Source organism: Saimiri boliviensis, chromosome 2, assembly GCF_048565385.1.
Source record: "Saimiri boliviensis isolate mSaiBol1 chromosome 2, mSaiBol1.pri, whole genome shotgun sequence".
In the NCBI taxonomy this organism is placed as follows: Eukaryota; Metazoa; Chordata; class Mammalia; order Primates; family Cebidae; genus Saimiri; species Saimiri boliviensis.
In genome coordinates, this window is record NC_133450.1 from 220466977 (window position 1) to 220480014 (window position 13038).

The following is a 13038-nucleotide window of genomic DNA, read 5'->3' on the forward strand; positions in this document are numbered from 1 at the left end:
CTGCAACCCGGGTCTGACTACTCCCTGCAAGCCCTGTGTTCCATATATCCACATAGTATGGCCCAACCTTCCTTCTATTCCCCCTGCACACAGAGGCTCCAGGAGAGTACTTTGATCCCATTTCAGTGTGGCTGGGCCTTCCCTTTCTCACCAGCCCTCTCGTTACCCACATCCCCCTTTGACAAATGGGGCTCTGGCTGACCTGGTGGGGCAGCCATCGCTGCGAGTGACCTTGTCGGCAGTGAGCCCATCGGTCATGGTGATGCTGCGCCGCTTCATGTGGCTGCCTTTGGGGCCAGAGGGGCTGGCAGGGCTGGCAGCCTTGCTACTCCCCTGTCCCAGGCCATAGCTGGCCTCGAGGTAGCGCAGTGGGAAGGTGCGGTTCACCGGGCAGTAGATGATGGCACCACTCTGCTCCGATACAGCCTTGCGGCTGCCCACATGATAACGCACGAGGGCAGGCACGTGGTCGAAGCTCTCCTGCTCAAATAGGTACTGGATGTGCGTGTAGCTCTCACCCGCCTTCACCACCACCTTGTTGATCTTGAAGTGCAAGGCCTGGTTGCGCCAGCGGCACGTGAGCACATAATCTCCCAGGCTGGTCAGCGAGTCCCGGATGAGGAAGTCACCATTGCGTTGTACCAAGGTCTCTGAGACCTGCAGAAGGCATGGTTAGGCTGGAGCAGGGCAGGGCCAGGAGAGGGCTGGACCCAGGATCTGGGGGACAGAGCAACCCGGGATTGGGGGAAACAGCAAGATCAGACCCAGGGTATAGAGGGCCCAGTCAACAGAGACATCTGATATCTGATGCTTGAGAGCGGGGATGCAATGACCCTGGTTCAGAGGGAGCACCTCAGCCAGGGGCTCTGGGTCTACGGCACAGAGGCTCAGGAATCAGAGGACATGACACCTTGGAATGGAAGGCACAGAGGCCCAGGGTCTGGAGAAGTGAGAATGGTCATGATCTGAGACCCAGGCCTCAGACCCACTCCCTATCAGGGTTCTGGTTGGGCAGAGTGAATTCCTCATCCTCATTCCTTCAACCACTCAGTGCTCTGGCATGCCTCTGGCCCTTGCACCAAGCTGCTTTCTGTTCCTAGAATACCCTTCCTGCCTTGTCCATCTGCTGAACTTATTTGTTTGTTTGGTAATTTGTTTTATTAATTATTGAAATGGGGTCTCACTCTGTCATCCAGGCTGGAGCGTGGTAGCATGATCTCAGCTCACTACAACATCTGCCTCCCGAGTTCAAGCAATTCTCCTGCCTCAGCCTCCCAAGTAACTGGGATTACAGGTGCCCGCCACCATGCCTGGCTAATTTTTGTATATTTGGTAGAGACAGCCAGGCTGATCTCAAACTCCTGACCTCAGGTGATCCACCGGCCTCGGCCTCCCAAAGTGCTGAGATTCCAGGCGCGAGCCACTGCTCCCAGTCCCACCTGGGGAACTCCTATCCATCTCACAAAGCCCTCCCTCCTCAGTGTCCCCTCCTTGGGACTTAACCATATTCATGCTAGGCACTCTATTCTTGCATTTCTCCCACTAGGCTCTAACTATCAGCACCCAGCCCCCCTGAGTCATTAGCCCTCAAGAGAAGCCACCACCTCTTCAACCTCTGCATCAGTGGTGCTTAGCACAGGTCCTGGCAGAGTTGGTGCTTGGCAAAGATTACAGCATGAATGAAAGAAAGAACAAGTGATCTATCAGCCTAAGTCTGTGGCTTATAAAGTCACCTCGGGGCCGGGTGTGGTGGCTCACACCTATAATCCCAGCACTTTGGAAGGCTGAGGCGGGCAGATCACGAGGTCAGGAGTTTGAGACCAGCCTGACCAACATAGTGAAACCCCAGCTCTACTAAAAATACAAAAATGAGCCAGGCATGGTGGTGTGCACCTATAATCCTGGCTACTCGGGAGGCTAAGGCAGGAGAATGGTTTAAACCCAGGAGGCGGAGGTTTAGTGAGCCAAGAACGTGCCATTGCACTCCAGCCTGGGTGACAGAGCAAGACTCCATCTCAAAAAAATAAAAACAAAAATGAAGTCACATTGGCCAAGAAACTCAACTTTGCCAAAACTAAGTAGCCCTAAGATTGGTACTCACTAAGCAAACGTACAATAAGCAGGTATATAGACCAGTAACAATAGCAGTAATAATAACAACAAAGGCCAACATTCATGGTGTCAAGCATCACGTTAAACATTTTACCTGCATTGTTTCATTTAATTTTTACAATAAGCCTTTGCAATAGATACTGAGGCTTGGAGAAGTGAAGCAACTTGTTCAAGGTCACATAGTAAAGGGCAGAGCTAGACCTCATCCCAGTCCATTCTGATTGAATCTACCAAGTAATAGGTCAGGGTCTCCCAGGTGGCTGCAGCCAGGGCTGGGGCTGGCCAAGGCAGTGCGTGGGAGGGTCCAGGGTCGAAGTCCCAGCTTCGGGCCCGCTCACCTCTCGGGGGATGCGGCCATGGTACCAGGCGTGGCTGCGGAGATCCGTGCTGCTGAGTTTGAGCTCCTCCTCCAATTCCTTGTGCAGTTTCTCCGGTGATGAGTCCAGAATGTACTTCTCCTTGGAGAACTGGGGTGGGGGTGGGGGGGTGGAGACAGCAAAAGTTGGCATCCAACTTAAAGCCCCCTTCCTCCTGCCCTCCCAACTTCATTCTACCGTGGGTGAACTCCTCCTCTCCTGGGACTCTGGTAGCACTAAGGCACAGGTACCAGAAAGGTCCATTCCCATGGGTCCCAGAAAAAGTAAAGAAATCTCAATTAATTCCACCAAACAATGCCAACTGCATTCCAGGTCCTGTGCCATATGCCAGGGGTGGGTGCGGTGATATGTAAATCAAGCCCGGCCCTAAAGGCAGCGCCTAGGCCGAGGAGAGGCAAAAGCAGTGGGAGCCTCTGAGTAGACTGCAGTCAGCACCACGGCACTGGACAGCGGCAAAGAGCGGGGTGGCTTTTACAAGCTGGAGTAAGTCTGGGTGAGGCAGAGGGATCTGGGAAGCCTTCCTGGAGGATATGGCAGTAAGAAAACACTCATTATGCACCAAGGGCACCGAGCTGATCTTGAAGTGTCAGAGGGGGATTTCTACAGGTGAATCTTGGAGGCAAGGCAACAGGTACTGCAGGAAAAGGTGTGAGCAAAACCACAAAGCTGGTAGGACAAGGATAGGTTCTGGGATGATGCATGCTACAGTGCAAGGATGGGGAAGGGACCATAAACCAGGACATGGGGACCCTACACAGACATCTACATTGCCCTTCACAATTTCCAAGGCCATCTCACCCTTGAAATCCCCAGCAATCCTCACCAGATGGGGAGATCACAGCCCAGCAAGGAAGTCCAAGGCCACTGAGGGAAATGATGCCCAGTACTCCACCCTCCCACCTGGCCCAGGAGAGACTCCTGGTTACTATGGCCTCAAGTTGGAGGCTGATGGATCCCAGGGGCCCTAAGGACAGAAGAAGGGGAGTCTTCAGTGCCAGGTGTACCCCCACCAGAGCCCAGCCCAATCCTAGCTGTGCCATGTGAGGTCTCTGGGCCTCAATTTCTTCCTCATTGAAATGGGTACAGTGATAGAACCTGCTTCACCTCATGTGAGGATGAAAAGAGCACTCCAGAATACTACTGGTATATGGACATCCTAATCACTGTGAGCACATGGGACAGTCCTTCCTCTCCTTTCCCTGACTCTGGACCCCAAAGATGACTACTCCAAGACAGACAGACACCAGAAGGCAGGATCGATGAGGGAGGGCAGTAAAGGGCCTTCATTCCAGGTGAGTCTCTCCCTGGGATCCCTGGCTCCCCAGAGTCCTAGGGTCCTCCAGTCCACTCCCTGCCTCCTCAGACCATCCACAGATCTTGCCTCCTAATTCTATGGACACATCCTTCACCCCTCTGCTCCCACACTGCCTGAGTTTACCCCAGTCTGCATTGCTCCCAAGACACCATGATTCCCAGTGTCAGAGATAACCTAGAATCTCTGACTCCATTCAACACTGACTAAATCCCTACCCTGGTCCTATGCCAGGGCTGAGGATCCAAGGTAGCCTCTGCCCTGGGGAGCCTTTGCAGACACTGACAGTCAATTCCAGGTTTCCTGAATGTCCAGAGATGCACAGACGGAGATGGTGTACCACCAACCAAGGCAGGGGGCAGAGTCTGGGATCACTTCCCTGAAAAGGTGATGCTTTTGCTGAGGCCTGAAGAAGGACTCAGGGAGCCAAGCAGAAGCACCAGGGTGGACAGAGTGGGTAGACAGGTGGGCAGGGAAGAGCTTCTGGGGAGACAGCTGCAAAGTCAGGGCCCTACAGGCAGAACCAAGGAGAGGGAGGGGAGATGGATGAGAAGTTTCCAAGGGGCTGTTGGGGTAGGGTCAGGTGTGGAAGGGCTGCCTCAGGGAGCTGAGGTTTACCCAGAGGCCACAGCAGAGCCATGGAAGGATTTGGAAATGTTGGGGCAGGTTTAGTCCACCTGTGGAGAGCAGCCTAGAGTTTTCCAGGCAGTGGTAGGGCAGATGGGGTGTGGGAGAGGGAGTGGGGGAAGGGGAGTTTAGATGTCCATTGATCTATGTGGGGGACTGGGATGGAGTAGTCAGAGAGGACTCCAGGCTGAGATCCTGGAAGGATGATAGGGCACACTTTGAGTGGGCAAGCCTGGGGCAGGAGCAGATTGGCAGTGGGCCCATGAAAATGTGGACTTCGAGGAGCCCTCAGGGCTGTGGGGACAGATGGTGGGAGTGGGTGGTTTGCACAGGTGCTCAGGGGAAAGGCGGAGCCTGGGGGTGGGAATTCTGTACATCCTCCACCCATGGTAGAAACTGATGTCCCTGAAGGGCAGAGAGGCCCAGGGCTGAGCTAGGATCCAGGCCTTCTCAGCCACCTACCCTTCTCCAAGGGGTTCCCTATTTCTGGGGGTCCCTGGCCTCTCTCCCTCTCACTTTGCGGTGCCCACACAGGCCTAGTCCTCTTTCCTCATATCACACCAAACCCTGGGGAGGGAAGAGTGGGCATCACAGGGAAAAAGGGAACCAGGATCCCAGCCTTCTGGTATCCTCCCTGACAAACAGCATGCGATTGACACCTTCCCCCAGCTCCACAGCTGGAGCTAGAGGGACGCGGGCAAAGGAGGGAGGAGGCTGGGTGTTGAAGAACCCACCCCAAGGCTGCCACTGTGTGACCTTGAGCCAGTCACTTCCCCTCTCTGGGCCTGGGCAGTTTCATCCGTTAAAGGGGGCTGGGAGACTGGGCTCCCCTTTGCCAGCTTAACCACCGCTTCCAGAGAGTTTGGGAGGACCAACTTGGTCCTCCTGCACACCTGAGGGTGAGGTACCCTAGAGTCCCTGTGCCTTGATCTCACCTCGACCTGGGGCCCCAGCTCCCTAGAGTTGGGGGTGCTGGGGTGCGAATGCAGCATCCCAGCGCTCGGCGCCCTGCTATTGGCCAGAGATGATCTCACCGCCTCCCGGCCTGCGCGCGCCTGATTGGCCGGTGCGGGGATGCTGCGCTCCGCTGCCGGCGGGGCTGTCCTTCAGGCGGGCTCCGCGCGCGTGTGTTAGCCTGGGGGAGCGCAGAACCGACGCGCCTGGCATCTCCCAGGGGGATCAAGGGGCAGGAGGGTGGAGACCCCCGGACAGTGTCTTAACCTCTTCCCGCCAGCGCGAGCGCAGCATCCCTTCCAGCTCCTCTCAGCGTCCCAACCCCAAGCAAAGCCGTGCCCAAAGGATGCTCCGCAGAGAGGCGGGGTCCGGGTCCTCCCCTCCACCCCCTTCCGTTTAACCCTCTCACCGCCGCGGCGCCGTCCTGCAGTGCCCGCCAGCTGGGCTAGGAGAGACCCGCGCCCCAGGCATGCCCGAGCCCAGCTAGAGGGCGGGAGGGTGGCGGGCACTCTGGCCCCAACCCTGGCACCCGAAGCATCCCCCGCGTTTCCTGCTCCTCACTCAGCCTTCAGACCCCAGCCCAGCGCCCCCGGTACAATGGGGAGCCAGGGTGCCTGGGTCAGCCGCAAGGGCCAGCGAACCAGGCGGAGGACAGGCAGGGCGCAGGGGACCCCATCTACCAGTCCTCCCGCCCCAGGTCTCTCCCTGCTGCGGAGGAGGCAGAACCGGACCGGCATCCCCCGCAGCCCGGAATCCCAGGAGTGGTCGCTGAACCCTCACCCTGCGGAGCTCCTGGGCACCCAGAGGTGAGGTTGGGGCGACCCCGCCCCCTCCCCAGACCGGCCCGGCTGGGCCGGACCGGACCGGACCGGACCGACCCTGCCAGGCGACGCGGGGCTGCAGCTCCCTGGCTGGCTGTAGGGCCCCGGGTGGAGCGGCCGGGGGTCCCAGCCCAGCGCGCGTGGCGGGGGCCGAGCCGCCCCCTCACCTGCACCTGCACGAAGGAGCCGCGGTAGAAGCAGCAGGCGGCGGCCGACAGGGCGCTCCACAGGCTGCACCGCTCGGTCATGGTGGGGCCGGGCGGCCGGGGCCGGGACGGTGCTGGGGGGCGGTGGCCGGCGGGGCAGGGGCGCGGGGACCAACCGGCTGGGCACCGGCTGCGCGTGCCTCTCAGCGGCGCGATTACCTCATCGCCTTGTCGGGGGAGGAGCGGGGAGGCGGGGCGGGGAGACCCCACCCTCCAGCCGGCCAGGGGAGGGGAGGGGGCCATTGTTCCTCCCTCCGCCCGCCCCCCGCTCCCAGCCCCTCGCCCCCCGCCCTATAGTCCCGCGCTCTCGAGCTGCCTGGAGCTGCGGGCGCGGAGCGGAGGACCTGCCAAGGGGGGCATTACCGGGAACAGCGGAATTGGGTGGGGGACCCCTGGACCAGCGAGGGGAGGTTCCTGCCTCCCCCACTTGCCGCACCTCTAACAGACCGGGAGCGGGCAGAGATTTTGAATTAAATCATATCTAAAACTAGAAAAATCCCTGTGTGTGCTCGACCAAATCCTTTGTGGCCTCAGGAAATCTCCCATAGCCCCGGAGTTCTAATCCCTGTTTTGGAACGAGAGACTCTGCTGGGAATCACGATGTTCACTGACAGACTCAGGGTGCAGAGAGCCAGTAAAGCCCAATAGTTAGGGAGGCAGCCTGGTTCCACTGTCCGGTAACTACCGGTGCGCCCACTCCCACCAGCCGCTTCCACAAGCTACCACTTACTTGTGGAAAATGCACATGTCAAACGCAGCTAATGCCTGCATTGACCTGATAGAATTCTTGTGAGCTTCCGCTGAGCTGGTGCATGTAAGTTGCCAGGCATGAAGTAAGCGTTCAATAAGTGCATGCTATTATTTTCAAGCTTCCTGTCTTAGAAACTCTACTTTTTGGCCAAGCACGGTGGCTCACGCCTGTAATCCCAGCACTCTGGGAGGCTGGGGCAGGTGGATCACTTGAGGCCAGGAGTTCGAGACCAGCCTGGCCAACTTGGTGAAACCCCGCCTCTACTAAAAATACAAAAAAAAAAAAAAAAGCTGGATATGGTGGCACATGCCTGTAATCTCAGCTACTGAGGAGGCTGAGGCATGAGAATCGTTTGAACCCAGGAGGTGGAGGTTTCAGTGAGCCGAGATTGCACCACTGCACTCCAGCTCAGGCGATGGAGCAAGACTCTGTGTCAAAAAGAAAAAGAGGCCAGGCCCAGTGGCTCGTGCCTGTAATCCCAGCACTTTGGGAGGCCAAGTTGGGCGGATCACCTGAGATCAGGAGTTTGAGACCAGCCTGATCAACACGGAGAAACCTTGTCTCTACTAAAAATTAGCCAAGTGTGGTAGCTAATCACAGCTATTCGGGATGCTGAGGCAGGAGAATCGCTTGAACCTGGGAGGCAGAGGTTGTGGTGAGCGGAGATTGTGCCATTGCACTCCAGCCTGGGCAACAAGAGCGAAACTGTCTCAGAAAAAAAAAAAAGAAAGAAAAGAAAAGAAAAAGAAAAAGAAAAAAGAAAGAAAAGTAGAAGAAACTGGACTTTTGTCCCAGAACCTTAGGCTCTTCAATGCAGAGGGAGCCACTGCTGATTCCCCATCAGTCAGGCTTCGGGTCCAAATCCTTCTGGCAGGCTGTGTGACCACAGGTGGGTGAGTCCACTTCACTGGGCCTCAGTTGTTTGTTTTCTGTAAATACATCTAAAGCTCTGAGCATGCAGCCTGGAATTTTATGGCCTTGGAATTTAAGAATTCTTGCCTTAGAATCAAAGGATTCACAAAATAGTTTGAGAACTCGGAAGTTCTGGATGCTGACCCCTCAAAGATGAGGACCTCAAGTAGGAGAGGGCTTTTGTTTTTGTTTTTGAAATGGAGTTTGTTTTTGTTGCCCAGGCTGGAGTGTAGTGACTCATCTTGGCTCACTGCAACCTCGGCCATCCAGGCTCAAGCAATTCTCCTGCCTCAGCCTACCGAGTAGCTGGGATTACAGGTGCATGCCACCACACATGGCTAATTTAAATTTCTTTTCTTTTTTTTTTTTTAAATAGAGATGGGCTTTCACCATGTTGGCTAGGCTGGTCTCGAACTCCTGACCTCAAGTGATCGACCTGATCGACCTGCCTTGGCATCCCAAAAGTGCTCATATTACAGGCATGACCCACTGCACCCGGCCTACGAGGGGGCTTTTAGAAGCCAACTATTGATTCCTTTTAACCCTCATTTGATTTTTTTTTTAAAGATACAAAGTATCCCTCTGTTGCCCAGGCTGGAGCACAGTGGCATAATCATAGCTCACTGCAGTCTTGACCTCCTAGTCTCAAGCAATTCTCTTGCCTCAGCCTCCAGAATAGGTGAGTCTACAGGCACACACCACCACGCTCAACTAATTTTTTTTTTTTTTTTTTTTTTTTTGAGACGGAGTTTTGCTCTTGTTACCCAGGCTGGAGTGCAATGGCACGATCTCAGCTCACCGCAACCTCCGCCTCCTGGGTTCAGGCAATTCTTCTGCCTCAGCCTCCTGAGTAGCTGGAATTACAGGCACGTGCCACCATGCCCAGCTAATGTTTTGTATTTTTAGTAGAGACGGGGTTTCACCATGTTGACCAGGATGGTCTCGATCTCTTGACCTCGTGATCCACCTGCCTCGGCCTCCCAAAGTGCTGGGATTACAAGCTTGAGCCACCGCCCCTGGCCATTTTTTTTTATTTTTTATTTTTTATTTTTTATTTTTTTGAGACACAATCTCACTCTGTCACCCAGGTTAGAGTGCAGTGGCTCAACCTTGGCTCACTGTAGCCTCTGCCTCCTGGGTTCAAGTGATTCTCATGCCTCAGCCACCCAAGTATTTGGGATTATAGGAATGCACCACCACATTCAGATAATTTTTTTTTTTTTTTTTTTTTTGAGATGGGAGTTTTGCTCCATCACCCAGGCTGAAGTGCAGTGGCAAGACCTCAGCTCACTGCAACCTCCACCTCCCAGATTCAAGCAATTATCCTGCCTCATCCTCCCAAGTAGCTGGGATTACAGTAGTGTGCCACCATGCCTGGCTAATTTTCTTGTTTTTTTTGTTTTTTGTTTTTTTGTTTTTTTGTTTTTTAGTAGAGATGTGGTTTCTTCATGTTGGCCAGGCTGATCTCAAACCCCTGACCTCAAGTGATCCACCCACCTCATCCTCCTAAAGTGCTGAGATTACAGGTGTGAGGCACCACACCTGGCCAATTTTTTTGTATTTTTCGTAGAGGGGTTTCACTGTCTTGGCCAGGCTTGTCTCAAACTCCTGGCCTCAAATGATCCACCCACCTTGGCCTCCCAAAGTTCTGAGATTACAAATGTGACCCACCGCACCTGGCCTTCCCAACTAATTTTCATATATTATTTGTAGAGACAGGATCTTGCTATGTTGCCCAGGCTGGTCTCGAACCCCTGGCCTTAAATGACCCTCCCACCTTGGCCTCCCAATTGCTGGAAATACAGGCATAAGCCGCAGTGCCCGGAACCTCATCTGACTGAATCTTGAAACTAAAATTAACGTTCCTTTGACTTTATCCTTTGGGAGACTGTTTAATCAGTTCTACTGAGGAGGTATTATTTATTTTACAATACTAAAAAAAAAAAAAAAAAAAAAAAAAAAAAAACCTACATTTTTTTAACCCCTAAAAATAAACTAAAGAAAAAAATATAAACCTAACATTCTTCACAGGGATCTCACTACTTACCGGGCAGCTGGGGTCTGCAGGATGCTGAAATATGGCCCCTGCATTCCAGCCACTGGCTTTGGTGTCAGTTTTCCCATGTCTTCCCTCCCCTGGTGGCATAAGGACTCGAATTTCTGCTCGACTTGCGGCTGCCCTGGGCTGTTTCTGGGCTCACGCAGTTTACTTTCTGACTTTGTCCACACTCCTGCCTCTGCCAGGACCACTCTCCTACCTGTCTCTGCGTAACGTTGTCTCCTGTCCAGCATTTCATTCATGGAGTCATCTCAGTGACTGTTCCCAGTCAACCACAATGGCCTGACTCCAGTGCCTCCACCTCCAGAAAGCTTTCCTTGATCTCCAGCTCCCCAGCTCCCCAGCTGAAAGTCATCCCTATGTCTGGAGGTCCCACAGCTTCTGGTGACGGTGAGGGGGCAGCAATCTGAGCACCTCCCAAGCTACCCCATTACTAGTCACTTACACAGAGTTGTGCAGGTAGCATCTCGGGATGATGAAATGTCCCTGGGGTTAGAAGCCAGGCCAGCCCACCCTGTTCTAGACCCAGCTCCCCACTCATGACAATGGGCTCACTGAACCCATAGCAACCCTGGGTTGGAGGCACCACTGTTACCCCTACTTCATATAGGCAAACACAGGCTCAGAGAAGTGATGCCCACACCCAAAGCCAGTGGCAAGTAAGTGGCAGATCTCAGACTAAAATTTAGTGTTTTTTTTTGTTTTGTGGGTTTTTTTATATCAGCCTATGTCATGCTTTTTTTTTTCTCAGTTGCCTAGGCTGGAGTGCTGAAGTGCAGTGGTGCGATCTCAACTCACTGCAACCTCTACCTCCTGGGTTCAAGCAATTCCCCTGCCTCAGCCTCCCCAGTAGCTGGGATTACAGGCATGTGCCATCATTCCTGGCTAATTTTTGTATTTTTAGTAGAGACAGGGTTTTGCCATGTTGGCCAGGCTGGTCTCAAACTGTGGCCTCCCAAAGTGCTGGGATTACAGGTGTGAGCCACTGTGCCAGTTGTGAGCCACTGAACCTGGCCTGAGCCACTACACCCAGCCCATCATGCTTTGATGGAACTAAAATTTGGATCTGCTAGATGTGGTTGCTCATGTCTGTAATCCCAGCACTTTGAGAGGCTGAGGCAGGAGGATCACTTGAGGCCAGGCATTTGAGACCAGCCTGGGCAACATAGTGAGACCCCATCTTTAAAAAAGTTGTTTTTTAGTTAGCCAGTGGCACACACCTGTAGTCCCAGGGAGTTGGGAGGCTAAGGTAGGAGGATTCCTTGAGCCCAGGAGCTCAAGGCTTCAGTGAGAGACAGAGCAAGATCCCATCTCTTAAAAAAAGAGTAATAAAAATAAAAGTTGGATCTGATGGATTGCAAATAAACAAGCACAAACCACCGTATGATTCTTCCCTGGGTCCCACGTGGACTGGAAGCCCTTTGAATTCAGGGCCTGGTGCTCCTTGCCCTCTGCCTATTCTCAGTACTCAGCACAGGGCTTGGCTCAGGGTCAGGCTCCTGGGGATAGAAAGCCAAGGGCTTTGGGTATAGTACTGGCATCAAACTTGGGATGTAATCCCAGTTTTTCCTTGTAATATTAGGTTGTTGCAAAAGTAATTGTAGTTTTCACTATTCAAAGTAATGTGACCCAGGGCAAGTCACCGCACTTCTCTGTACCTCCAGTTTCCCATCTGTAAACGGGCACAAGAAGGCTTTTCCTAGCCAGTGATGAGGGAGAAGGTCAAAGACCTTTCATGTAAAGAACAGCTCTCCTCCAGCATCTAGCAGCCAGCACAGGATGTGCACACAGCAGGTACTCAAAATGTTATTTATTATCATTATTACTATCATTTTTATTTCAAAACTGCCTTTTCTCCCCCCCACCCCAGGCTGGAGTGCAGTGGCACCATCTCGGCTCACTGCAACCTCCACCTCCTGGGTTCAAGCGATTCTCCTGCCTCAGCTTCCCGAGTAGCTGGGATTACAGGCACACACCACCATGCCTGGCTAATTTTTTTGTATTTTTAGTGAGACAGGGTTTCACCATGTTGGCCAGACTGGTCTTGAACTCCTGACCTCCAGTGATCCACCCACCTTGGCACCCCAAAGTGCTGGGATTACAGGCGTGAGTCACTTCGCCCAGCCAAAACTGCGTTTTCAACATTCCCAGTGCCCAGGATAAACTAAGCTTTGGATAAATCTGAGCTGTGCTCATTATCTGTGATAAAAAAACTGAGTCATCCTATCCTGCTCCCTGCTCCCACTGCCGGCACACAGTAGGTGCACAAAGATTGGGTGGGATTGGTGGGCTGCATCCTTTTCATGGAGACACTGGTAGGGCCCAGTCCAGCTGGCTGGTGGGTGGGGTCCGATGATAACAAATACTGGGATGCCCTGAGTTTGGGGCCAGGAGAGAATAATGGCTGAGAATGAAACTGGATCCAAACGCTGCCTGGACTCCGAGAACCTCCCCTCCTGGGAATACACAGTGAGGTCGGGCTCCTAACAAGACTTGAGGAAGGGCTCTGCCACCTGTAATGGAACAGGCTCTGAGACCTACAGTGTCCTCTGACCAACCCCTGGCCCTGCCCCTCCTACCTTCACGTAGTCTCCGCCAGCCTCCAGCTCTCCAGCAGCCCTGGAAGGAAAGAAGGCAAGTGAGTGGCCCCAGTTCTGCTTGGCTCCCAGTCGCCAGTCTCTTGCCTGCCGGCCTGGAGCCAGCACCTGGTCCTTGGGACCCCAGCAGGCTCACCCTGAAGACAGGAGGGGGCACTTATCGGCTGGCCTGGCTGCTCCTCCACTTTCCAGCTGTGCACCCCTGGGCAAGCCCCTTCACCTCTTTGAACCTGGGTTTCCTATCCGTAAATCAGGAATAATGACGGTATCTGCATAATGGCATTGACTGGAGGGCTCAGGGCATAATGAA

The 13038-nt window shown here is 53.9% G+C and overlaps 1 protein-coding gene across 6 annotated transcripts in view; it reads right to left on the reverse strand.

The window, feature by feature from the left end:
* The window catches only part of SH2D3C (SH2 domain containing 3C), a 42164-nt gene that overhangs the window by 11503 nt on the left and 17623 nt on the right, over positions 1-13038 (reverse strand). For 3 of the 6 annotated variants that reach the window (XM_003940597.3, XM_074395377.1, XM_074395376.1), the window contains 3 exons: positions 12711-12750; positions 2451-2579; positions 203-657 (listed from right to left, as the gene is read on the reverse strand). In XM_003940597.3, the coding sequence (XP_003940646.1) occupies positions 203-657; positions 2451-2579; positions 12711-12750 (624 nt within the window). The other 3 variants (XM_074395375.1, XM_074395374.1, XM_074395378.1) reach the window with 3 other exon arrangements.